Raw genomic sequence first — 24243 nt, forward strand, 5'->3', positions numbered from 1 at the left:
AGGATCTGATGAAGAGCAATCAAGTCACAACCCAACTACACCTTTCTCTTTAGCATAAACCTAGTCCTGAATGCCTTAGCCTGTTCTCACATGTCCTCTGAATCATTCTGTCACTACCCTTAGTTCAGGCACTGTGTAAGTCTTCCTCTGACTACCACAAACAGTCAGGCTGCCTTAGAGACATATGCACTGTGATGTCCCACAGGAATCCCCACTCACATGTTCAAATTGAACTCATCATCTTTCCCCTACAAACTGGCTCTTTCCTCTAGATTGCCAATATCAGTCAGTAGCACTATGATCCACATAGTCAGTCATGCAGGCCCAAAATCTAGGAATCACCTCCAGAAGAGCCTGCCCTCTCCTTCCTAGCTGGTTAATGCCTACTCATTCTTTAAGACAGTTCAAACACAATCTCTGTGGGAAGCCTTCCCTGAAGTCTTAAGTTGAGCTGGGCACCCCTTCTCTGGGCTTCTGCATCACCCTGGATACATCTCTACTACAGCACTTATCACATTATAATAAAACTGTCTGTGTCTGCCTCCACAGTTAGGTTATAAGGCCCTCAAGGCCAGGAACTGAATATCATTTCAGCTCTGTATCTGGTGTCCAACATAGCATGCAGGAGCTAAAGAACCCTCAACTAAGCATATAGAGACTGAAATAAAATTTCAAGCTGCAGTCTGTCTTCTGGCTCCTACACGCTGTTCTATACTCTATACTACCATGAATATCATCTTTCTAAATTACAAACCTAATTATGTCTCCCACCTATTTAATAAAACCTTTACAGAGTCCCCCGTTGATGGAGTTTGGATGTGTTGTCCCCTCCAAAACTCATGTGGAAATTTGATCTCCAATGTGGCAGTGTGGGAAACTGATTGAGTCATGGGGGCAGATCCCTCATGAATGTATTAATGCTCTCTCTGGGGGAGGGGGGATTAATGAGTGAGTTCTCGCTCTATTAGTTCCCGGACAGCTCGTTGCTTAAAAAGACCCTGGCACCTTCTCTCTCTTGCTTCCTGTCGCCATGTGATCTGCTTGTACCTGCTGGCTGCCTGCCACTTTCCGCCATGAGTAGAAGCAACCTGAGGCCCATGCCAGATGCAGCTGTCCCAGAATCATAAGCCAAATAAACCTCTCTTCTCTTTAAGTTACCCAGTCTCAGGTATTTCTGTTATACCAACCCAAAACAGACTAAAACACCCATTGCCCACTGTAAAGAAAGTCCAAACTCCTTTCCAACTAGAGAGGATTCTTCACAACCTCCCCTCAGCCTACCTATCCAGTCTTACTGCCCACCATGCCTTTATAAATTACAGGTTGAACATTCCTAATCCAAAAATCCAAAATCTGAAATGTTCTAAAATCTGAAACTTGATGAGCACCAACATGATGCTCAAAGGAGATGCTCATTGGAGCATTTTGGATTTGGGGCTTTTGATTAGGATGTTCAACCAATTAAATATATGTAAATATTCCAAAATCCACAAAAAATTTGAAATCCAAAACATTTCTGGTCCTACACATTTCAGATAAGGAATATTCAACCCATATCTTATTGGAACAGCATGAACAAAAATTACCTCCTCAGGTAATCTTACTTGTCCCACTCATAAAGAACTAATCACCCTCTGTGCTACTACTGTTCCTTATACTATGTACACTTATTGTGAAAGTTATTACACTGCATAAGTTTTTTCTGTATCTTTTGCCCTTATCTTTCCAGAGTGTGATCAACCTGAAGGTCAAGACTAAACCTCATTCCTTCTTTATATCCCTCTCTCACAGGTTATGTACAAGAGTACGTAACATTAGTACATACTCGATAACATGTTTGCTGTATGAAGAAGAAATCAGTGGCAGACATGCCATCTCTAGAAAAACAGTAAAATATGGGTCCCCTTAAAAGGTGAATACCATCATCTTCTCAAGCGGACAAACAAATGGAATGCTGTTACAACTAAGAAAAGTAAAAGATAAAAGCAAAAGAAACTCAAGATCTGTTAGTTTTAAGAAAAAAATACAGTCTCAAACTTTGTAAATAAGGAATATCATTCAATTAATAACTAATGTATTAAGCATCTACATCATGCAAAAGTCCCAACCAAGCCAGGAACTGTGGGGATTTAATAAATAAACCACAATTTCTGCTTTCCAGGAGCTCACATCTAATGGCAGAGAAAGAGCACCTTAAGGAAGTAATGCCACCTCTGGCCAAGAGGTGGCAAGAGCCTAAATTAGAGGACAATAGTGGGAGGGGAAAGCAGGAATATTTAGCGTCAGATGGACTGACAGTATGTGACATCACAGAAGTGGATTCTTGATCTTTTAAGCGAGCATGGCTGAGAAAAGGGAAAAAGCTGGGTTGGCAGGGGAGGCACTAAAAGTGGGATAATAAAATGTCACATCTTCCTTTCCCTGCTTCCAAATAAGGCTCTAAGAAAGGTGGCAACATGACGTGGTAGAAAAAGCACTAGACTGGGTTTCTGGATACCTGCATTTCAATCATGGCGTTCACATTGGTGATGTCCTTCATCTTGCCCCACACCTACTGTATAAAACAAGATGTGGCCTTCAGTCATTCATCCCCCAGGTACTCTCTGAGCACCTATCATATGGAGGCGCCACACTAGGCACTAGGGAGTACAGATGTGTCATGAAAAAATAACCTCCCTGCTCTCCTGGAGCTCACTCACTAACAGGGAAGTCAGACTTTATTCAGAACTTGCCCTTTCCAATTGTGACACTCTAGACTTGGAGCACAATTCACTATAGCAGTAAGAGCATGGACTCGGACCCAGAATACCTAGGTTCAGATCCTGACTCTGCCACTACCAGCTGCGTCACCTCGGGCAACTTTGACTTCACCTCTCTGTCTCACTTTTCTCATCTGTCAACTGGGATTAACAACAGTTAATCGACAGCGCTGGCTATGTGAAAAGCGCTAGCAGAGCGGTAAGCGCTGAGCGCCCGCAGTGAGTATCTGCCATAATCTTTGATCATTCCCAATAATGCACTTGGGTACCTGCGTCCATACTCACCGCTTGCTCGTTCCTCATCCCGATGTACCTGATGCCCCGCTCCTGGGCGGCAATGGCAATTTCGGTCACTGGGATGCCTATGATGCCGAACATGTACTCCACGTCCTGGAGGCCGAAGGACAGGGCAATAAACGCCCGGGCCCCCGACACATGGACACATCCTTTCCCCTCTCCGGGACGCTAAAGGGAAAACCTCCGACATCCCTTCCTCCCCACTTCTTCCTCTCCCCCCACCCCCCCGTTCTTCTCGTCTCCAAGACAACATCTCGGTCCCCGCCGGCTTCGTAGGAGCCTTTCGGCCAGGAAGGTCGTCGTACTTGCGTTTTCAGGGCCTGGGCGATGACTGTAGCACCAGACACCTGCTCCTCGCTTCTGTCGCTGCCCTCTGCGAAGTTACTTTCCGGCATCTTCAACCCAAAAGTTCAAGGCACTCTCGCAGCCGACAGCCACGCTGACACAAAGGAACCCGGCAAACCAAACTGAAGACACCGCGGCACCCTGAGGGGACTCCGCCTCTGACGGACAGGAGGAGGCAAACAACCGCTTTATACCACGGGGAGGAAGAGGCGGGGCTAAAGCTGGTCCTCTCTGCGGGTGAGGCGAGGACGTAAACACGCCCGCTCGCCAATCAGAACCGTGCCCTTTTCCCTCCTCCATTCGACCGAGGTGGGACTAGCAGGAGGCCGCGGCCTGTGCCGAGCAGGTAAGAAGCCCAACTTCGGAGGCCTGTCGCCGTTGTCTCTAACTGCCTTCCCGAGGCTTTTCGGGACCGCGAAGGGCAAGGGGCGCATGCGCACAGTCGGGGCAGGGGGTGGGCTAGGAGCTGGTGAGGAAGGGGCGTGGCGCGGGCGTGCGACCCGGCCCCGCCCCCGCGTCGGGGCCCAGCGGAAGCTGCAGGCAGGATGTGCAAAGGCTGGTGGGATCGGGTTGGGCAGGAGCTGGCCCGCACTGGACAAAGTCTTCCTTGGAGCGTTGTTATGCTACCGTATCCCCTGTTTTCTAAGCTTTTACCTGCAGCTTTGTGATTTCTGCTTTCATAACTTCATGGCTTTGCACTCCGTAATCACAGTTATGCCGTTACTTAAATTACTAAGATGTTGACCTGAAAAGAAACTAAGGCCAAATACATATAGCAAGGATTTATTGAGCCAATACGACGATTGGAACCGGGAGACATATAGGTCAGGTCACCCTGAAAAACGTGTTCCAAAGAGGGCAAACAGAGCTTGGCATTTTATAATCAGAAGAAGGGGGAGAAATCGAGGAGGAGAGGTAGAACAGCCCTCCTAATCACTTCATCAGTTTTTCTATGGGTTGTACATGACGTATAGATTTGGGGATTGCTGTTAGGTTACATCCTACATGCAGGGTTCTAGGGTAAGGTTTACAAGAAGCATTAGGTTATTTTATGGCTTTCTGGTGTCATTATAGGTGCCTTTAAGTGAAATCGTCTTGTGATAACTTTTTCAGGACAGGTGGATCTGATTACTGCCTTAGCTCTCCCCAGGCACTATAATGTAGCTCCCCTGGTCAGAGCAGATGCTTTTGGTGATTATTTTCCCCTTTTGAGCAAAAATCTTTCATCTGAAGTCATTAATGATCAACACAGGTAGACATTTTGTTCCCTTGTCACTGGAAGGCTCATTCCCAGAAAGTCATGTCCCACATAGGAGGGGAAGAAATTAGACTTTGGCCTTTAGGTCTAAGTCTGAATCTAAGAAATATGGGAATTGGAATGGGACAGTAATCAGATCCTTTCACTCTTGGCGAACCTGAAAGACTAGACACCTGTTTGTGGCATATCTGACAATTGTGCCCTTGGGCAAAAGAGTGTGCTCAAAAACAGAAAAGAAACAGCAAAGGGCAATTTCACAATTCAAAACTAGGTAATAAGTGCAACTTGCCCTAGGCCTAGGAAAATGAATCATTAAAGAAAGAGTTTAACTTTGTAAGTAATCTTGAGGTATATGGCCTGCTTAGAAAGTGGACTAATAGAAAGTGGACTAAGAGATGAGAAAGTGGACTAAGAGATGAGACCCACAGTCTGTCAAAAGCCTAAGACTTGGGCCGGCCTGGTGGTGCACTGGAGAGTGCGCCGCTTGGGAGGGCGGCGGTGCTCCCGCCGAGGGTTCGGATCCCATGTGGAGACCGGTTCCCGCTCACTGGCTGAGCGCGGTGCGGGCGCAACACCAAGGGTTGCAATCCCATTACCGGTCAGTAAAAAAGACAAAAAGGAAAAAAAAAAAGCCTAAGACTTAAAAGAATTCTTCAGAGTAAAAGTAAAAGTCCGTTATTATTTTAAAGGGAGAAAGCTGGTGCTTTGCAAATGGGGTAAAGTGCGAGTTAAGCAATACCAGTGCAAGAGTCTTTCACCATATGTTGTAAACGACCCAAATTTTGACCAGTGAAATGTATCTCTCAATCATTATGGAGCCCAGAGGGACCTCCTCAAGGAGGGATTTGTTAATAACATTTTTAAAACTCGAAACAATCGTTGAATACTCTGTAAACTAGTAAAGTTTTTTCTTTCAATGAAAACCATATCCTATGTCTTTTTTATAACTTTTTTTTTTACCGAAAACACCTTTTACTTTTCTTATATCCCACTTTTAATATAGTTTGTATATAGAATTGTTTTTCTTATACCTAATAGTATTAATTACATATATTAACTATAATTTTAACTCTTAGTAACCTAATTTCCAGTGAAAAAACCTAGGAAGCAAGCAATCTTGAACTGTTGTATATATCAATATTTGTAGAGAAAAACCCTTTTTTAATTTTTGAAAAGACATGTTTTTATAATTTCTTGACAGATTAAGATATATTTAGCCTTTTTTATATCATATAAAATAAGATATCAAAGTATATAAACTTAAACCTTTGTGAAAGATTTGGATGTGTTGTCCCTGTCAAAATTCATGTGGAAATATGATCTCCAATGTGGCAGTGCTGGACGCTGTTTGAGTCATGGGGGTGGATCCCTCATGAATGGATTAATGTTCTCTGTGAAGGGTGAGGGTCCTGAATGAGATTTTGCTTTATTAGTTCCCACGAGAGCTGATTGTTTAAAAGACCCTGGTACTTCCCCTCTCTCTCTCTTGCTTCCGCTCACCATGTGATCTGCTCATACCTGCTGGCTACCTGCTGCTTTCCACCATGAGGAGAAGCAGCCTGAGACCCATGCCAGATGCAACTGTCCCAGAATCATGAGCCAAATAAACTTCTGTTCTTTGTAAATTACCCAGTCTCAGGTTTTCTGTTATAGCAACATTAACAGACTAATACAGAAAATTGGTACCAAGAGTGGGGTGTTGCTATACAGATACCTGAAAATGTGGATGCAGCTTTGGAACTGGGTAGTGGGCAAAGGTTGGAGGAGTTTGGAGGACTCAGAAGAAGACAAAGAGATGAGAGAAAGTTTGGAACATTTTAGAGTTAAATAGTTAAATGGTTGAGACCAGAATGTTGTCAGAAACGTGGACAGTAAAGACCATGCAGGTGATGAGGTCTCAGAAAGAAATGAGGAACTTACTGGGAATTGGACAAAAGATCACCCTTGCTACACCATAGGAAGAAACTTGGCTGCATTGTGTCCATACCCTTGGACTTTGTGGAAAGTGGGACTTAAGAGCTGTGAACCAGAATGTTTGGTGGAAGAAATTACTACTCAGTGAAGCACTAAGGAAGCTGTATGGTTACTTTTAACAGCCTACTCTGAGTTATGGTGGCAAAGGCATGATGTAAAGCCAGAATTTAAAAGGGAAGCAGAGTGTAAAGATTTGAAAAATTTGCAGCCTGACCATGGGGTAGAGAAGCAGAGCTCAGGAGAACAATGCAAGGGTGAAGCAGATAAACTGGTTGCTAAAGACATTAGTTTGGTGATGAGGCAGCCAGATGCTAACAGCCAAGACAATGAGAGTAAAGCCCTGAAGGCATTTCAGAAGTCTGGAAGGGTGCTCCTCCCATCACAGACCCTGAGGCCCAGAAGGGCAGAGTTGCCCTGGAGGACAGACCCGGGGTGCAGCTGCCCTTAGGAACCAGCTCCCAGCATCCCACTTGCTCTGGCTAGAGCAGCCCTGCCTCAAGCAGCCCCAAGTATGGTTTGTGCAGCAGCTCTGAAGAGTAGAAGCCTGAAACCTTGGTGGGATCCATGTCATGTTAAATCTGCAGGCCAGAAGGACATGAGAGCAGCGAGGGCGTGGCAGCCTCCACCCAGGTTTCAGAGGATGTATGGAAAAGCCTGGGGGCCCAGGCAGAGAACTACCTCAGGGGTGGAGTTACCCCAGAGGCCATCTACTAGAGCAATGCTGAGCAGGAAAATGGGGTCGGAGCCCCCATAGAGAGCCCCACCAGGGAAATGTCTAGTAGAGCCAAGGCAGCAGGGCTGCTGCCAGGACCTCAGAACTTTAGGGCCACTGGCAATGTACAATGCTGGCCTGGAAAAGTCACAGGCACCAGCGCTGCCCAGTGGGCTGTGACTGGCAGAGCTGTGGGAGCGAGGCTGCTCAAGGCTTTGCAGGCCCAGATGCCCCATTGTGGCCAGGATACAGGACTTGGAATCAAAGATTATTTTGGAGCTTTAAGATTTAATGTCTGCCCTGCTGGGTTTCAGACTTGTTTGGGGGCTGTTTCTCCTTTCTTTTGGCCTATTTCTCCCTTTTGGAATGGGAATGTATACCCAATATCTGTTCCACCATTGTATCTAGGAAGTAGGTATATTTGTTTTTGATTTTTACAGGTTTTCTGCTGGAAGGACTTTTGCTTTTGGTCTCAGATGAGACTTTGGATTTTGGACTTTTAAGTTAGTGCTGGAACAAGCTAAGACTTTTGGGACTATTGGGATGGAATAATTGTATTTTGTATATGAGAGTGGCATGAGTTTTGGGGGGCCGGGGGTGGAATGCTGGCATTTGGATGTGTTGTCCCCACCAAAACTCATGTGGAAATCTGATCCCCAATATGGCAGTGCTGGAAGATGTTTGAGTCATGGGGGCAGATCCCTCATGAATGGATTAATGCTCTCCCTGGGGGATGAGGGTCCTGAGTGAGATCTCACTCTGTTAGCTCCATAAGAGCTAGTTGTTTAAAAGACCCTGTCACCTCCCCCACCCTCTTGCCTCTTCTCGCCATGTGATCTGCTTGTACCCGCCGGTTGCCTACCGCTTTCTGCCATGAGTAGAAGCAGCCTGAGGCCCATATCTGATGCAGCTGTCCCAGAATCATGAGCCAAAAAACCTCTGTTCTTTGTAAATTACCCAGTCTCAGGTATTTCTGTTATAGCAACACAAATGGACTAATACACCATGTTTAATAATTAGTGTTTTTATATTTTAACTTCCTTAGAAATGACTCAATAATCTTATGATTACCTATTGCTGAATCTAATATAACATGACTTTAAGATTTTAATCTTTTTGGGGGGGGGCTGGTGGGAAAGGGGATCTGAACCCTTGACCTTAGGGTTATAACATCACACTCTAACCAACTGAGCTAACCAGCCAGCCCACAAGATTTTAAATTACTAAAAGATTTAGAAACTATAGTAAGTTTATGTATAAACATTTATCCTTATCACATTTATCTAATGTACCCATTTTTAAAAAGGTATATTTGAACTGCCTTTTGGAAAACAAAATTAGCCCCTTAAGTTACTTGTAATCAGTTCATTGTAGTAAAAACAGACCCCTCTCAGTTGCTTGGGACAGTTTGCATTCTTTTTAAAGATCCAGTTTGACTAGCTAGCCGCTAAAACTGTAAGCGCATGACTTTAGAAGCCTTGTTGGTTTGTGGGGTTTTTTTGTTGTTTGTTTGTTTTGTGGAGTTTTAGAGAGCTGGTTAGCCAAATTAACACGATAATGAGTCTGGGTAGTTGCACAATTAATTTATAACCAGTCTCCTCTTAACCAAGGTCTTTTAGATACTAGATATAGATACCCTTTTCCAGGTTTCCCCCCTTAGTTGTCCTGGGTCTGAAGTACCCACATAGCATCCAGGGTGGCTGTGATGGCAGGGCCCATTCAAGTGCTAGATTTATGTAACTGGAGTGAATCCTCAGGACTGAAGGCAGAACTACAAAGATAATGTCCGATTCCAGCATGGCCCAGTGGGCGGTTGTTACAGCTTTAGCTTACAAATAAATCAAGTCATTTTAAAAATACAATAGAAGATTTTATTTACTTATTTATTTATTTATTTTTATTTTAACTTACACATTGTAATTATAAAAACTCATGGGGTACAATCTGATATTTTGATACACATATATGTTGTATAATAATAGGGTTAGGGTAGTTAATGTATCAGTCATTTCATGCACTTATGATTTCTTTGTGGCAAAATATTCAAAAGCCTCTCTTCTAGCTATTATGTAGTATACAAAACTTAACTGTTAAATATAATCACTCTACTGTGCAATAGAGTATCAGAATTTACTCCTCCTGTCTAATTGTAATTTTGTACCCATTGACCAGCCTCTTGCTGTTTTCCTCCCCTTCCTCCTAGCCCCCCAGTCTCTCCCTGTTTTCCCTCCCTTTCTACCCCCAGCACCTAGTCTCTGGTAACCACTCTTCTATTCTCTGCCTCTATAAAATCAAATATTTTTCCCTTTGATTCCACATATGAGCGAAGTTAATAGAAGCTTTTATGAGTTTTAAAATGTCTAGCAGAGACAGCATAAAATTTTACCTGACCAGTAGAGCTAGGCAAAAGTGTCTAAATTAAATTAGAAAACATTTTAATTTATTTTACCATTTTAAAAATTAGTTTTATCGGGGTCCTAGGCAGGAGCCAAGGGCAGCTGCCTCCTCCACCTGGAAGCAGGCAAGACAGTAACACCTGAGATACTAGGCAGGAGCTGACAGCAGCACCCCACCACCCAGAAGCAGGCAAGAGAGAATGCTGAAAACACCCCTTTCGTGCAGGTGGCCTGCCACAGCCACCATCACAGGCATGGCTGCCAAAAAAATGGCTTGATGCCATAGCGGTAGCCACAGCCAGCATGCAGGTGGCCTGTCAGACACTTGACTGCATTGACACAAGGAGAGTCACTAGCAGAGACCAGAAAAAGAAAGGACGTCTCTCTCCTCAAACCCTACTGCAGAGTGGTAGAAGAAGGAACTGCTCTACCAGTGACCAGACATCAATGTAAAGATACTAGAAACATGAAAAACCAAGAAAATATGATACCACCAAAAGAATACAGTAATTCTCAAATACCAGACCCTATAGAGCAGGAAACCCTTGAAATGACTGAAAAGGAATTCTGAGCAACAATCATAAGGAAGCTCACTGAGACAAGAGAAGACAGACAACATAATGAAACAAGAAAAAAATCCAGGATATGAAGGAGGAAATTTACAAAGAGATTAATACCTTAAAAAAGAATGTAGTAGAACTCATGGAACTTAAAGATTCACTCAGTGAAATAAAAAACACAGCTGATAGCTTAAGCAGCAGGCTAGAACAAGCAGAAGAATTTCTGATCTTGAATATAATCTTTTTGAAATAACCCAGGCAGGCAAAAAAAAAAAGGAAAAAATAATTTTAAAAAATGAAGAAAATCTAAGAGAGCTAGCAGACAACCTTAAGCACACAAACATCTGAATCATGGGTGTTCCAGAAGGGGAGGAGAAAGGAAAAGACATGGAAAACCTACTCAATGAAATAATAACAGAAAACTTCCCAGGTATAGGGAGAGATGTGGACCTTCAGATCCAGGAGGCTCAAAGATCCTCAAACAGATTAAACTCAAAAAGATCCTCTTCATGACACATTATAGTCAGACTGGCAAAGCTCAAAGGCAAAGACAGAATCTTAAAGGAAGCAAGAGAAAAGCATCAAGTCACCTATAAGGGAGCCCCTGTCAGATGAATAGCAGACTTTTCAACAGAAATTCTACAGGCCAGAAGAAAATGGGATAATATATTCAAAATACTAAAAAGAAAAATCTTCCAGCAAAGAATACTACACTCAGCAAGGCTATCCTTTAGAAATGAGGGGAAAATAGTGTATTTTCCAGACAAACAAAAACTGCAGGAGTTCACCACCAAATGAGCAGTCCTATGAGAAATCCTCAAGGAAGTGCTGCATCTGGAATAAATGATAATCACTACCACAAATACACAAGAAAGAACAAAGCCCACTGATAGAACAAAAATGCAAATGAGCAAGAGAAAGAAATTAATCTTATCTCCACAAAAAGCCATAATAACAATGTAATATTCCCCTGCTTTGTTTCTGATTTTGATAATTTTGGTCTTTTTTTCTTTGTCAGTCTAGAAAAAGGTTTGAAAATTTTGTTGAGCTTTTTAAATAAAATTTTTGGTTTTGTTGTTTTTCTCTATTGTTTTTTAATTCCCTATTTCATATATTTCTGTTGTAATCTTTGTTATTTCCTACTTATATTTTCTTTTGGTTTAGTTTGCTTTTTTTTTTCTATTTTCTTAAGGTAGGCAATTACATTAGTGATTTGAGATTTTTTTTGTTTCTAATATAGATGATTACAAGTATAAATTTTCCTCTAAGCACTGCATGAGCCCCAAATCCTATAAATGCAGCTTCGATTTTTATCTCAAAGTACTCTCTAATTTGCTTGTGATTTTTCTTCGCACCCATTGTTTGTTTAGGAAAGTGGTTTTTAATTTCCACACATTTGTGAATTTTCTAAATTTCCTTCTCTTATTGTGGTCAGAGAACATGTTTCTATTATTTTCTATGACCTTAGTCTTTTTAAATGCATTAAGACTTGTTTTGTGTTCAAAAATAAAAATAAAATAATATAAAAATAATACTAAAATAATAGAGATTAACTTTATCAAAGATTATTAAAGTCATGTGCACTTTAAAAGCACATAGGTTTATTTACTTAATTTATAAGCATGCATTATTTATAAGCCAACTTGGTATCGTGTAGACAATATACAAACACAAATATAGACATATAAATGTAGAAATATCACATACAGATGTATACATATCCACATGAAAACACAGACAGAAGCAAAGATCTTATAACTTTCATTAAGATTGTTTATTTGTTAGTTCCTAAGGAGCTTTTTTCCCTCTTCCATACTATTAATCTTTAATTACCTGTTCAATTGTCCTAAGCAATTTTAGGTTATGTCACCCTAAATTTGTATTTCCAAAGGGAATAACTCCTGGGGGAAACAAGGTAGATCTGTATCTCAAGACACAGAGAAGTCATGTAAGTTCTCCCAACAAAGAGCTTAAGGCATATTGTCTATAAGGTCTGCATGCTTTCAGAGCTCGTCTGGATGGATGAAATATCCATTTTTTAAAAAAATGGATTTGTTGCATTTTTTTTTTAATTTGTCTTGAGAATTCTCTCTGGAAGTGGCTATAAACTCTAGTTGTAGCCTGACAGGTTTATCAGCCATTGTCAAGGAGTGCTCTGATGGCGGCAAAATTAGGTTTAAGTATGTCATTTTGATAAGACACAGAGGAGGACCGGTTTCCAGGCAACATAACATCTTAGCAAATAGCAACAGGAATTTTACAAGGAAATACATAGAAAATTTAGAATTCTGTTGAATATAACCAGTTGAATGTCAGAAAGTCCTATTTTTAAACAGTTAGGTGACTTTTTCAGCTTAGTTTCTGTTTCTTAACTGGACTGCAGAGATAAGAGTGAAGCCCATTATGAAGGGAAAGAAGAAAAAAGGGTTTAGCTGGAAAAAAAAAAGGTTTAGGTGGCTGAAAAAATAAATATTATAGCTTGAATTATTGGCTTTTAATTAAGCCAGATTTAATCATAGATCTCTAAAAACATTTCTTTTAAATCTATATATATATGTTTTTCTAGCCAGAACAAACAGTATATATTTTTGGCTTTTAAATTTTAAGGTAGCTACCAAGAGACTAGTATAAAACCAAAGAGGTGTAAAGAAGCCCTCTCAGGATCCAGCACCACTCCCAAAAACAAGGCCCTGAGAGCTGGCAATGGACAGTACGCTAGCTGCAAATGTTCCTATTTATTTAGCTCAGGAGAGAAATTAAACAACAGAAGTTTTTAACATATTATAAACCAAATTTTAAGTTAAAAGTATATTTGAACAAATGTCTCAAAATCCAAAACAAATAAGAATTTTATATCCTTCCACCACCTAGACTCTTTTTAATGACAACTTGAAGAGGAAAGTTTAGAAGTTTCCTTAACTGTAAATGGGTGTAACACATGTTTTTGTTTGGCCATAATTTCTAGGTTCTCAGCTTGTTGCCAAACTCATGTCTGTCTGCCCGCCACCAAACAAACAAATGACTCATAAGTCAAATGTTGGTAAAAAAAGGAAGGCAGCTTTATTCAGGACCAGTAGTAACCTGAGGAGATGGTAGGCTAACCCATTTCATATTGTCAACTTAACTGAGGATTTTTTTGAGGTCAGAAGGGGGAAGTGGCAAGCAGGAGGGAGGGAGATGTGAGCTATGGGAGCTCTGTGTAAACAGCCAGGTGCAAAATCTCACAAAGGCTCCATATGGGTTCTGTTCATGTTCTTGGTGTTATCTTAGGGTCCTGCATGATTTTGATTTGCTTTGGGGTAGAATCAGCATACCTTTATTGATGTCTTTCTCAGTTTTTCAGGGTCTGGATGGTGTATGCCTCATAGCAAGTCTGTAGCTCCAGGCTGACTGGAAAACAACTTTACATTTATGACAATAATGTCATCCTGCCCCAAAACCAAGGTTTAAAATATGAAGTAACCATGGGAAGAGAGGGAACTCAGAGAAGTGCATGCTAAGAAAAAGAACTGTGTCTTTTAAAATTTTTCTAAAGCGTAGGTGGTTTTTAGGTCCCAACATGGCTTTAGTCTAGTTCACTCTAATATGCTTGCTTCTTAGCTGAACATTTGTACATAAAGTTCCTTTGTGTCCCTATAGATGAAAAATAAAAATTATTGGTAGGATAAACAGGAAATCAAAAGCTGTCTGTAGGGGTGGAAGGATCACATATGTGTACCGCAAAAGGTTAAGATTCATAATTTTTAAACAATAATTTAAATTAATTTTTATAAGTATTTCCTAAGTTAAAGGAATTTTTGTGGCAGGTGTAAGGAACTTTATTTCAAATGTAATCTTTGTTTAAAAGGCTGTTAATTTTTTTTCCATAGATACCTATCAGGCCACTGTTTAAGATGAGAGCTCTCTAAAAAGTGTGTGTGTGTGTGTGTGGGTGTGTTTTTTTTTTTTTTTTTTAACACAACCAATTTATTTTTATTTATTTTTTAAAAGATGATCGGTAAGGGGATCTTAACCCTTGACTTGGTGTTGTCAGCACCACGCTCTCCCAAGTGAGCTAACCGGCCATCCCTATATAGGGATCCAAACCCGTGGCCTTGGCATTATCAGCACCGCACTCTCCCAAGTGAGCTAACCGGCCATCCCTATATAGGGATCCAAACCCGTGGCCTTGGCATTATCAGCACCGCACTCTCCCAAGTGAGCTAACCGGCCATCCCTATATAGGGATCCAAACCCGTGGCCTTGGCATTATCAGCACCGCACTCTCCCAAGTGAGCTAACCGGCCATCCCTATATAGGGATCCAAACCCGTGGCCTTGGCATTATCAGCACCGCACTCTCCCAAGTGAGCCACGGGCCAGCCCTACACAACCAATTTATTTTAAAGGATACATGTTTTGCCATTGTAATTTTGAGGTCACCTTGAGTTATATGGGCCCATTTTTAAGTACTTGCAAAATAAAACACCATCAGAAACAGCTGTTATGTAATTTTCCCTCATCCGAAAAACTGAAATACAACCCGCACCGTATCTGTCAACACTGTTACCCAATAGGCCCACCTAGTGGCAGAAATTGGAATGACAGAATTCCCCTTTTCCCCATCCTCCTATCCAAAAACAGAGACAGCTGCTAAACCATAACCTAGAATCTCCCACTGTGCAGGGAGAGTGGAAATTAGCAATACCTTTACCTGAAACCCCCATGCATAGAGACGGAAACCCTCATTCTCAAAGGGAAAATAGAGGGTTGGGGAAAAAAAACCCAGCTCAATAGATCCTCTTATCTCAACCAAAAGGAGGGAGATCTAGGATCCAGGAGAAACTCACCCTTTCTGCACCAGAGAAGCCCCTGGAATCAGAGGCCACAATGGACCCCCTTTATTTTGCCAGTACAGAAGCTTGAACTCAAGAGCAAACACTGAGCGGTCAAGGAGTTGTTCTGGAGTCCCTGTTTATGGTCACCAAGATGTTGACCTAAAAAGAAACTGAGGCCAAATAAATACACATAGCAAGAAGTTGTTGAGCCAATATGACGATTGCAACCAGGGAGAAACATAGGTCAGGTCATCCTGAAAAATGTGTTCCAAAGAAGGCCAACAGAGCTTAGCATTTTATACTCACAAGAAGGGGAAAAATCAAAGGAGAGAGGTAGAAGGACAGCCCTCCTAACCACTTCATTAGTTTTTCAATTGGCTAAGAATTTTTTTTTTTGGTGGCTGGCCTGTATGGGGATAAAGCTGTGCTCTAACCAACTGAGCTAACCGGCCAGCTCTTCATCAGTTTTTCTATTGGTTGTACATGACATATAGATTTGGAGATTGTTATTAGGTTACATCCTACATGCAGGGTTCTAGGATAAGGTTTACCATTACGTTATTTTATGGCTTTCTGGAGCCATTTAGGTGCTTTTAAGTGAAATGGTCTTACGATAAACATTTTTCAGGACAGATAGACGTGGTTACTAACCTATCCCAGATCTCCCAAGGCACTATAGTTTAGTTGACCACCTGATCGGGGCAGATTCTTTTTTTGGTGGTGGGGGTGGGTGGGTGGGGAGTGTGTGACTGGCCAGTACAGGGATCCAAATCCTTGACGTTGGTGGTTTATTTTTGTTTTTTTTTTCCTTTTTGTCTTTTTTACTGACCGGTAACGGGATCGCAACCCTCGGTGTCACGCCCATACCAGGGACCGGCAACGGGATTGCAACCCTCGGTGTCGCGCCCGCACTGCACTCAGCCAGTGAGCGGGAACTGGTCTCCACATGGGATCCGAACCCTCAGCGGGAGCGCCGCCACGCTCCCAAGTGGCACTCTCCAGTGCGCCACCGGGCCGGCCCTTGACATTGGTGTTTTAACACCACATTCTAACCAACTGAGCTAACCAGTCAGCCCAAGGACAGATTCTTTTGGTTATCACAGGTGTGTACTCTTTGCCTCCGTTTTATACATGAGGACACAGAGATTCCCAGCAAGAGATAAAAATAACTTGCCCAGAGCCATTGGTCCCTGACCATGCTTCAGACTCTGAATCCTGTTCCCTATCCACTGTTCAGCCCTTAGGCACAACAGATAAGATGAGCCCTGAACCTGGAGCACTGTTTTCTCTAGCCCTTATTACTAACCCACATTACTCTCCACTATTATCTTTGCAAAGTCAGGCAATATGGCTTTTCATAATTCTTAGATTTAGTCCCTACCTGTAACCGGTCCCTGCACCCGATAGCCTTTTAAAACATTTTTGAGTGAAAAGATGCTTGCAGTGTGTGATTTCTGAGGCTACCACCTCAAAGTCATTAGACCATTTGCTCAGTAACAGTAAACATAAAATCTCCAATCATACAAAGAGTAGAACTTAAATTTTTTGCAAATTTGGAGTCTTCTTAAGCAAAAGACCCGTGGTAGGTGGACAATAAAAAGACAAGAGGAGAACAGGTCATGGGGAATGAAATGAATGAGAAGCATTGGAAGTGAAGGGATTTCTAAACCCAGAGAATTTCAAACTAGTCCTAGGCCATTTCGAAAGGTCTTCCTCCTCCGTTTCAATCCCTCATCCCACTCCAAGCAGAGGAAGATAAAATGCTGCTTCCCTGGATAGGGGGGTCCACCTAAAAGGGAGATTTCTTTGAAGTCTCAGTTCATTTAAAAAGTAAATGCAGCTTTTGCATTCTACTCCACAATGTATCCATATTTTAATATAAAAATGACAATTTATTGAGGTATAATATTCAGTTAGATACACAGATCTTAAATGTCAGTTAGATGAGTTTTGACAGTTTTATATACCTAGGTAGCCACCACCCAAAATAAAAATGACATTTTAAACTGCTTCTCTGTCAAGTAAAATTGATATTCCAGAAAGATGTAAAACGTTCTTTGTGTGCTTTGAATAGTCCTTGGCACACTGCCTCCTGTCCCTGTTTAAGAAGCATGGACCCCACCCCACCCCCACCATGTGGTATTATTTATATCAGTATCTGTGTGACAGTCTCTGCCCCCATTGCATCAGAATCACTTGGAAAGCTTTTTCATTGCTTGGGCCCTACCCTAGATCTTCCGAATTAGTGTTTTAGGACAAGTTAGGCATCTGTATTTTAAAGCTGCTACCTGATTTTGATTTGCAGCCCCAAGTTGAGAACCACTAACTCTGTCCTCATCCTGGAGGCATAAATTAAATGTGTGATTGCCTGTTACCAACGCAATACTGTTGATTAATTTGGATTTACAGGCTCAAGGCTGGTTTGACATTGATAACACAAGCTGTATAGATGGTACTTAATCAGTTCACAGGACCTTACATCTACTTCTGTGTAGATGCACAGACAAAAGAATCACTGACAGAACCATTCAGTATGAATTGTGTTAAGAACTGAACTCTGAGTTGGAACAAATCCCCAGAATTTAGATGTAGTTTTACAAAGGATAAATTCTCGACAGGGTGGATTCTGCCATGTAACAAAGAGAAAAGCCAGTGGTGGTTGTTTAAGCTTGCTTTTACCTTTCCACCTTCCAGTTGGCTATGCAGCGTTCCACTGTTAACTTGGGTCTGATGATTCAGCAGAACTGATTTCAGTCCTTGCCCCGGGATTAATAAAGCTAAGGAACAATTCCTCTTCAGTTGTAAATACAGGATTCCAGGATTCCTTCCTAATTTATCCAAGGCCCTTGGTGTGGACTTTGCAAGCATTAACCACATTCTTTATTATTTTCATTGGCAATAGGCATGGAATTTTATTTGTTAGATATTTTAATTGAAATTTTATTTGTTTTCGTGTATTTATTTATTGGTGGGAGGTGGTCAAAGGAGGAATAAATCTAACTTTTTTTTAAAAGAAAAGGCTAAAATATCAGTAATGTGCTCTCCAAGAAGCAGAGCCAGTCATCAAAGAGTCTGCATACCAATTACTCTTTGTGGGTTCTGGGTTTGAGATGAGAAAGCAATTTGGTGGCTTTTTTCCTTCTATCCAAGCAACCAGGTAACTTAGTAAAAGTTGCAAATATAGTGCCTGGAGAAAGTATTCTCTCTAAAGATTGCAGCTTCTACAGGCAGTAACTCCTAAAGCCCAAAACTGTGATAGTACATTTTGTTTGTTTTGCGATAGTACATTTTAATTTCAGTAGTCTTAACTAGGACTCTAAGAATCCTTGTTAAGGTATAACACTATCTGAATCTGTGAGAAATAGTCTCACAGACATGTTTTATCAAAATATGAACTGTTTAGTTATCAAATGAAGAAATGAATTAGGGTTATTTGTGATACATTGTAGAATGGCTAAAAATGAAACTATGATAAAAACAACAAAAAGCCAGAAACAAATAGAAAGGAAATCTACATAGAACACTAGTTTTAAAAGCAACACTGAAAACTGTACAGCAGGAAATGTGCTGTAGGTGATAAGTCAATACAGAGCAGGAAGTAAAATAATGAAATGATTCTTTGAATAAAACCGGTTAAATTGGTTTTGTTTGCTTCTCATTAAATTTACAGACAGCAAAGTACCAAAGCTCAGAGATAGGCTTAAAGCAACTTTATTATCAAGCTGTCAGGAATTAATATTAATAATAACTTGATAATAAATGCTCTCAGTGCCTTTTGCCAGTTGACAGGCACTGGGAGTTTTTCCCAGATACTCTGACCTAGAGGAAGGTTGGATTCCTGCCCTTTGCTTGAGCTGGCAAGCCCTTTACTTTTGGTCTGCATTTTAATGCCAGGAAGATCTTTAACTGGAGCAGGGAGCACTATAGGAAGAAAACCGAAAGAAAGCTGTCTCCCTGTTTCAGCTTTGTGTTCTTCCATTATGGGCTTTTTTAAAAGCAAATTTGGGATAGTTTGACATCAGCTGTCATTACATTACCGACAAGGATGTTTACTTGTGTAAAATGCACCAGGAAATGGTGACAACTATATGTTGTGCTGTGAGGACATGAGAGATTTATCTCAAATAGCTTAGATATGATAGAACTCCACACTTGGGGGTGGCCCACAGGGTAGAGGGGCAGCTATCACCAGTATTGAAATGTTTTCTGTTTTCATTTGTTACTTCTGTTCTACTGTTAACATTGATTACATCCCCTCGCTTTAGCTTTTTTAATTGTACTCTATCGCTTTGCTCTGCTCTTCATCTGTTCTCTGTGTCAGCAAAACAAAGCATCCTCTCCAGGGTGAAATCCCTGAGTGCTTCCCAGCATGTGGGGTTGAACTTGGGTGCAACCTGGTGAGTGACAGCATTATGTTGAAGAGCATAAGCTTTCACACTTCTTTTTGCACCGTAACCTGAAGCTAATCTCTTCAGAGATTAGCTGTGATTTATTGTTTTATTCACTTTTTAAAGTACATTTAACATTTATGACATCTTTCAGACACATGAATAGGAACAGAGATTAATTCACACCCATATACCAGCCCCCAGCTTTAGAAATACAACATTACAGGGCCAGCCTGGTGGCACACTGGAGAGTGCGCCGCTTGGGAGTGTGGCGGCGCTCCCGCCGAGGGTTCGGATCCCATGTGGAGACCGGTTCCTGCTCACTGACTGAGCGCGGTGCGGGCACAACACCGAGGGTTGCGATCCCGTTGCCGGTCCCCGGTACGGGTGTGACACCAAGGGTTGCGATCCCGTTACCGGTCAGTAAAAAAGATAAAAAAGGAAAAAAAAAAAAAGAAATAAAACTCTTCAGAGATTAGCTGTGATTTATTGTTTTATTCACTTTTTAAAGTACATTTAACATTTATGACATCTTTCAGACACATGAATAGGAACAGAGATTAATTCACACCCATATACCAGCCCCCAGCTTTAGAAATACAACATTACAGGGCCAGCCTGGTGGCACACTGGAGAGTGCGCCGCTTGGGAGTGTGGCGGCGCTCCCGCCGAGGGTTCGGATCCCATGTGGAGACCGGTTCCTGCTCACTGACTGAGCGCGGTGCGGGCACAACACCGAGGGTTGCGATCCCGTTGCCGGTCCCCGGTACGGGCGCAACACCGAGGGTTGCGATCCTGTTACCGGTCAGTAAAAAAAGACAAAAAGGGAAAAAAAAAAAAAAGAAATACAACATTACAAATTCAGTGAAGCCTCCTGTGTGTCCCTTCCCTGTTACGTGTCCTTCCCCATCCCACAGAGGTAACCACTAACTTGAAATTGCTGTTTATAATACTCACGTTATCCGTTCTTTAGATGGTGGACATTGTCATCATTTTCAGCTGTTCAGTGTATAAAAAGTGTGCTCTAAACATTGTTGTAGGTCTCTTCCTTGTACACGTGTGTAAGTTTCTACATGTATATATCAGGGAGGGGGGTGTTGTTCATCACTTTTGCTAGAGATTGCCAAATTGATCTCCAAAGTCATTTGTACTAATTTATACTCCCAACATCTGTGTATGAGAACTCCCCTTTCTCCACATCCTCAATTGTGGAGCTTTACAAATTTGTGACAATCTGATCACTGTGTAATGGCTTCTCATTTCCATTTCCCTAACTACTAATGAGGTTAAGTTATGTTTGCATATCCATATTGGCCATGTGGGTTTCTTTTTCTGTGAATTTACCTGTTTACATCTGTTGCCCATTTCTTTATTGGATTATCTTTTTCTTATTGATTTATAGATGTTCTTTATATATTCTCAATGCTAATCCTTTGTCTCTTTGTTTATACTTACTTTTGAGGGATAAAGTGTTTTTTTCTTTCTTTTTTTTTTTTTTTTCCTTTTTGTCTTTTTTCGTGTCCGGCAACGGATCGCAACCCTCAGTGTCGCGCCCGTACCGGACCGGGACCGGCAATGGGATCGCAGCCCTTGGTGCTGCGCCTGCACCTCGCTCAGCCAGTGAGCGGGAACCGGTCTGTATGTGGGATCCAAACCCTCGGCAGGAGCGCCGCTGTGCTCCCAAGCGGCGCACTGTAGCAGTGCACCACTGGGCCGGCCCAAAGTGGTTTTTTTTTTTTTTGTCTTTTTGTCTTTTTTCGTGTCCGGCAACGGATCGCAACCCTCAGTGTCGCGCCCGTACCAGACCGGGACCGGCTTCGGGATCGCAACGCTCAGTGTTGCCCCCGCTCCTCTCCCTGCATTTTCATGCCAGGGAGACCTAGAACTGCAACAGAGAGCACTATGGGAGACCTAGAACTGCAGCATCCAGGTTGCTCTGCCACTGGAGGTTGACTTGTTGTCCACTGGGGTGGCAGGCATATTGCCACTGAGCCGCGTATCCCTCATCAGTCAGCAGTCTACCAGGGCTTCTTCGCATGATCGCAGCAGGTCAGAAAAGGGCACACGCCCCCTTGTGCAAGCTTTTGTGTGTCATGTTTGCTAACATCCCATTAGCCAAAGCAGGTTACATGGCTGGGCTCAGACTCTGAGTTAAAGGCATGAAAGTTACATGATAATGAAACATGGGTACAGCAAGGAGAATAATTGCCAGCCATTTTTGTAGCCAATTTACCATAACATCCATTCGTCTGAGAACCATTTATAGAATAGTTCATTCTTATCACAGTGATACACAATGTGACCTCTGTCATATATCAAGTTCCCCCCATATCTGTGATCTGTTTCTGGGCTTTCTGTTCTTTTCCTACCCCAACACCAATCCTACACTATCAATTTCTGTATTTTTAAAATAAGTTGATGTTGGTAGGACAAGTAGTCCATCTACTTTGTTCTTTTGAAGCCATCTTGTTTGTATTAGTTTTAAGGAAATAGAAGGGATGAAAGAGGAACCTATAGATTACTTATTTATTTATTTATTTTTATTATTTATTTATTTGGTGGTAGCTGGCCAGTACAGGAAAGGAACCTATAGATTAAAAGAGACTTAAAAGATATATAGATAGATAGATAGATAGATAGATAGATAGATAGATATTTCTTTTTTTCTTTTTTTTTTTTTTAAGATGACTGGTAAGGGGATCTTAACCCTTGACTTGGTGTTGTCAGCACCACACTCTCCCAAGTGAGCCAACCAGCCATCCTGATACAGGATCCGAACCCGTGGCCTTGGTGTTATCAGCACCACACTCCCCCAAGTGAGCTACGGGTCGGCCCTAAAAGATATATTAATTTTTTAATGGGCACAACCAAATTGTAATGTCTATGGATGGACATTGGGTGATAAAGCTATTTTAAAAAACAGAGGGCTGGCCAGTTAGCTCAGTTGGCTAGAGCATGGTGTTATAACACCAAGGTGAAGGGTTCAGATCCCTGTACCAGCCAGCTGCCAAAAAAAAACCCCAAAAAACTGATAGCTATAAAAGTCAGGGTTATGGTTACCTGCTGACTTTTAGGTAGTGTTATCAGGTTTAGAAAATAAAAAGCAAGATACCCAAGACTCCCAGTGAAATTTGAATTTCAGATGAACAGTGAATAACTTTAGTAGAAATAAGTTTCAACATACTTATTTATCCGAAATTCAAATTTAACTGGGCCTCCTGTATTTTATTTGGCAAAATCTTGATTTTATTCAAGATGGTAATGTTGCTTACATTGCCCGGCCTTCCATGTAGCTATAAGTGGTCATGTGTCCCACGTGGGCCAAAGCAATTTAAATGGACGTCATTGAGTAGGGCTTTTTGGAAAGCTGGTGAAGCTGGCAGATACCCTCCTGCTCTTCTGTACAGCCTGGTAACTGTTGTTGTAGCAGTCATCTTGCAACCACAAGGTGACCCTGAAGATGGAAGCTACGTGCTAAGGACAGTGAGGCACAAAAAGAGAAGGATCCTGGGTCCTGCATTACATCATGGAGCTCCTGCCTTTGTCAGCTTTTAAAATCAGAACTTTATCACTTCAGGGCCGGCCCGGTGGCGCACTGGATAGTGCGCCGCTTGGGAGCGCGGTGGCACTCCCACCGAGGGTTTGGATCCCATGTGGAGACCGGTTCCCGCTCACTGGCTGAGCGCAGTGCGGGCGCAACACTGAGGGTTGCGATCCCGTTGCCGGTCCCCGGTACGGGCGCGACACCGAGGGTTGCGATCCCGTTGCCGGTCCCCGGTACGGGCGCGACACCGAGGGTTGCGATCCCGTTGCCGGTCCCCGGTACGGGCGCGACACCGAGGGTTGCGATCCCGTTGCCGGTCCCCGGTACGGGCGCGACACCGAGGGTTGCGATCCCGTTGCCGGTCCCCGGTACGGGCGCGACACCGAGGGTTGCGATCCCGTTGCCGGTCCCCGGTACGGGCGCGACACCGAGGGTTGCGATCCCGTTACCGGTCAGTAAAAAAAGACAAAAAGGAAAAAAAAAAAAAGAGAGAAAATCTTTCTTTTTTTTACTATATTCTGGGACATATTAAGTAGTGTTGGGATTGTTTACTCCTTTACATTAGAAAGAATTCCTCTAGAAACTATCTGGGCCTGTTTTGAGGGTGGAGGATGGGAGGAAATAGTTGTTTGATAATTTTACTTCTTCTGTGATTATTGGTTTGGTTCAGTTTTCTCTGTTATCTGAAGATTTGATAAAATCCGTTTTTCTAGGAAGTTATTCATTTTATCTAAATTTTCAAGTTTATCAATATAGAATTGAATGAGATTATTCATTACTCTTTTAATTTCTTCTGCATTTGTATATATTTCCTTTTTATTATAGCTTATTTTGTATATTTGCTTCTCTTTTTTTTTAAATTAGGTTAGCCAATGATTTATCTATGTCTTTTTTTTTCTAGCAACAACTTCTTTGACTTATTTATTCTAGTATTTTTCTGTTTTCTAATTTAATTTCCACTTTTTTTCCTTCCTCTGCTTTCTTGGGCACTATGCTACTCTATCTCACTCTGGCCACCTTTTATTTGTTGTATAATTTCTACATTGCCAGACTTCATAACATTTGCATTTTGTTCTGCAAACATAATCCTTGTATTTATTTTATTTAGTTATTTTTAAAATTTACTTTATTGGGCCGGCCCGGTGGCGCACTGCGCTAGTGCGCCGCTTGGGAAGCGCGGAGGCGCTCCCGCCG

At 42.0% G+C, this 24243-nt stretch overlaps 2 protein-coding genes across 3 annotated transcripts in view; one reads left to right on the forward strand and one right to left on the reverse strand.

The window, feature by feature from the left end:
• The window catches only part of HACL1 (2-hydroxyacyl-CoA lyase 1), a 35022-nt gene extending 31491 nt beyond the window's left edge, over positions 1 to 3531 (reverse strand). Inside the window, exons 1-2 of one of the 2 annotated variants that reach the window (XM_008578547.1) lie at positions 3362 to 3531; positions 3045 to 3149 (exon numbers count right to left, since the gene is read on the reverse strand). In XM_008578547.1, coding sequence (XP_008576769.1) covers positions 3045 to 3149; positions 3362 to 3451 — 195 coding nt within the window. In that variant the 5' untranslated portion in view covers positions 3452 to 3531. The remainder of the gene's footprint in view (positions 1 to 3044; positions 3150 to 3361) is intronic. The other variant, XM_008578548.1, reaches the window with a different exon arrangement.
• A 138-nt stretch (positions 3532 to 3669) lies between these two features.
• The window catches only part of BTD (biotinidase), a 37543-nt gene continuing 16969 nt past the window's right edge, over positions 3670 to 24243 (forward strand). Inside the window, exon 1 of the mRNA XM_008578549.1 lies at positions 3670 to 3747. The gene's annotated coding sequence lies outside the window, so the exon portion shown is untranslated. The remainder of the gene's footprint in view (positions 3748 to 24243) is intronic.

The sequence above is a fragment of the Galeopterus variegatus genome, unplaced genomic scaffold (genome assembly GCF_000696425.1).
Source record: "Galeopterus variegatus unplaced genomic scaffold, G_variegatus-3.0.2 Scaffold1716, whole genome shotgun sequence".
Lineage (NCBI taxonomy): Eukaryota > Metazoa > Chordata > Mammalia > Dermoptera > Cynocephalidae > Galeopterus > Galeopterus variegatus.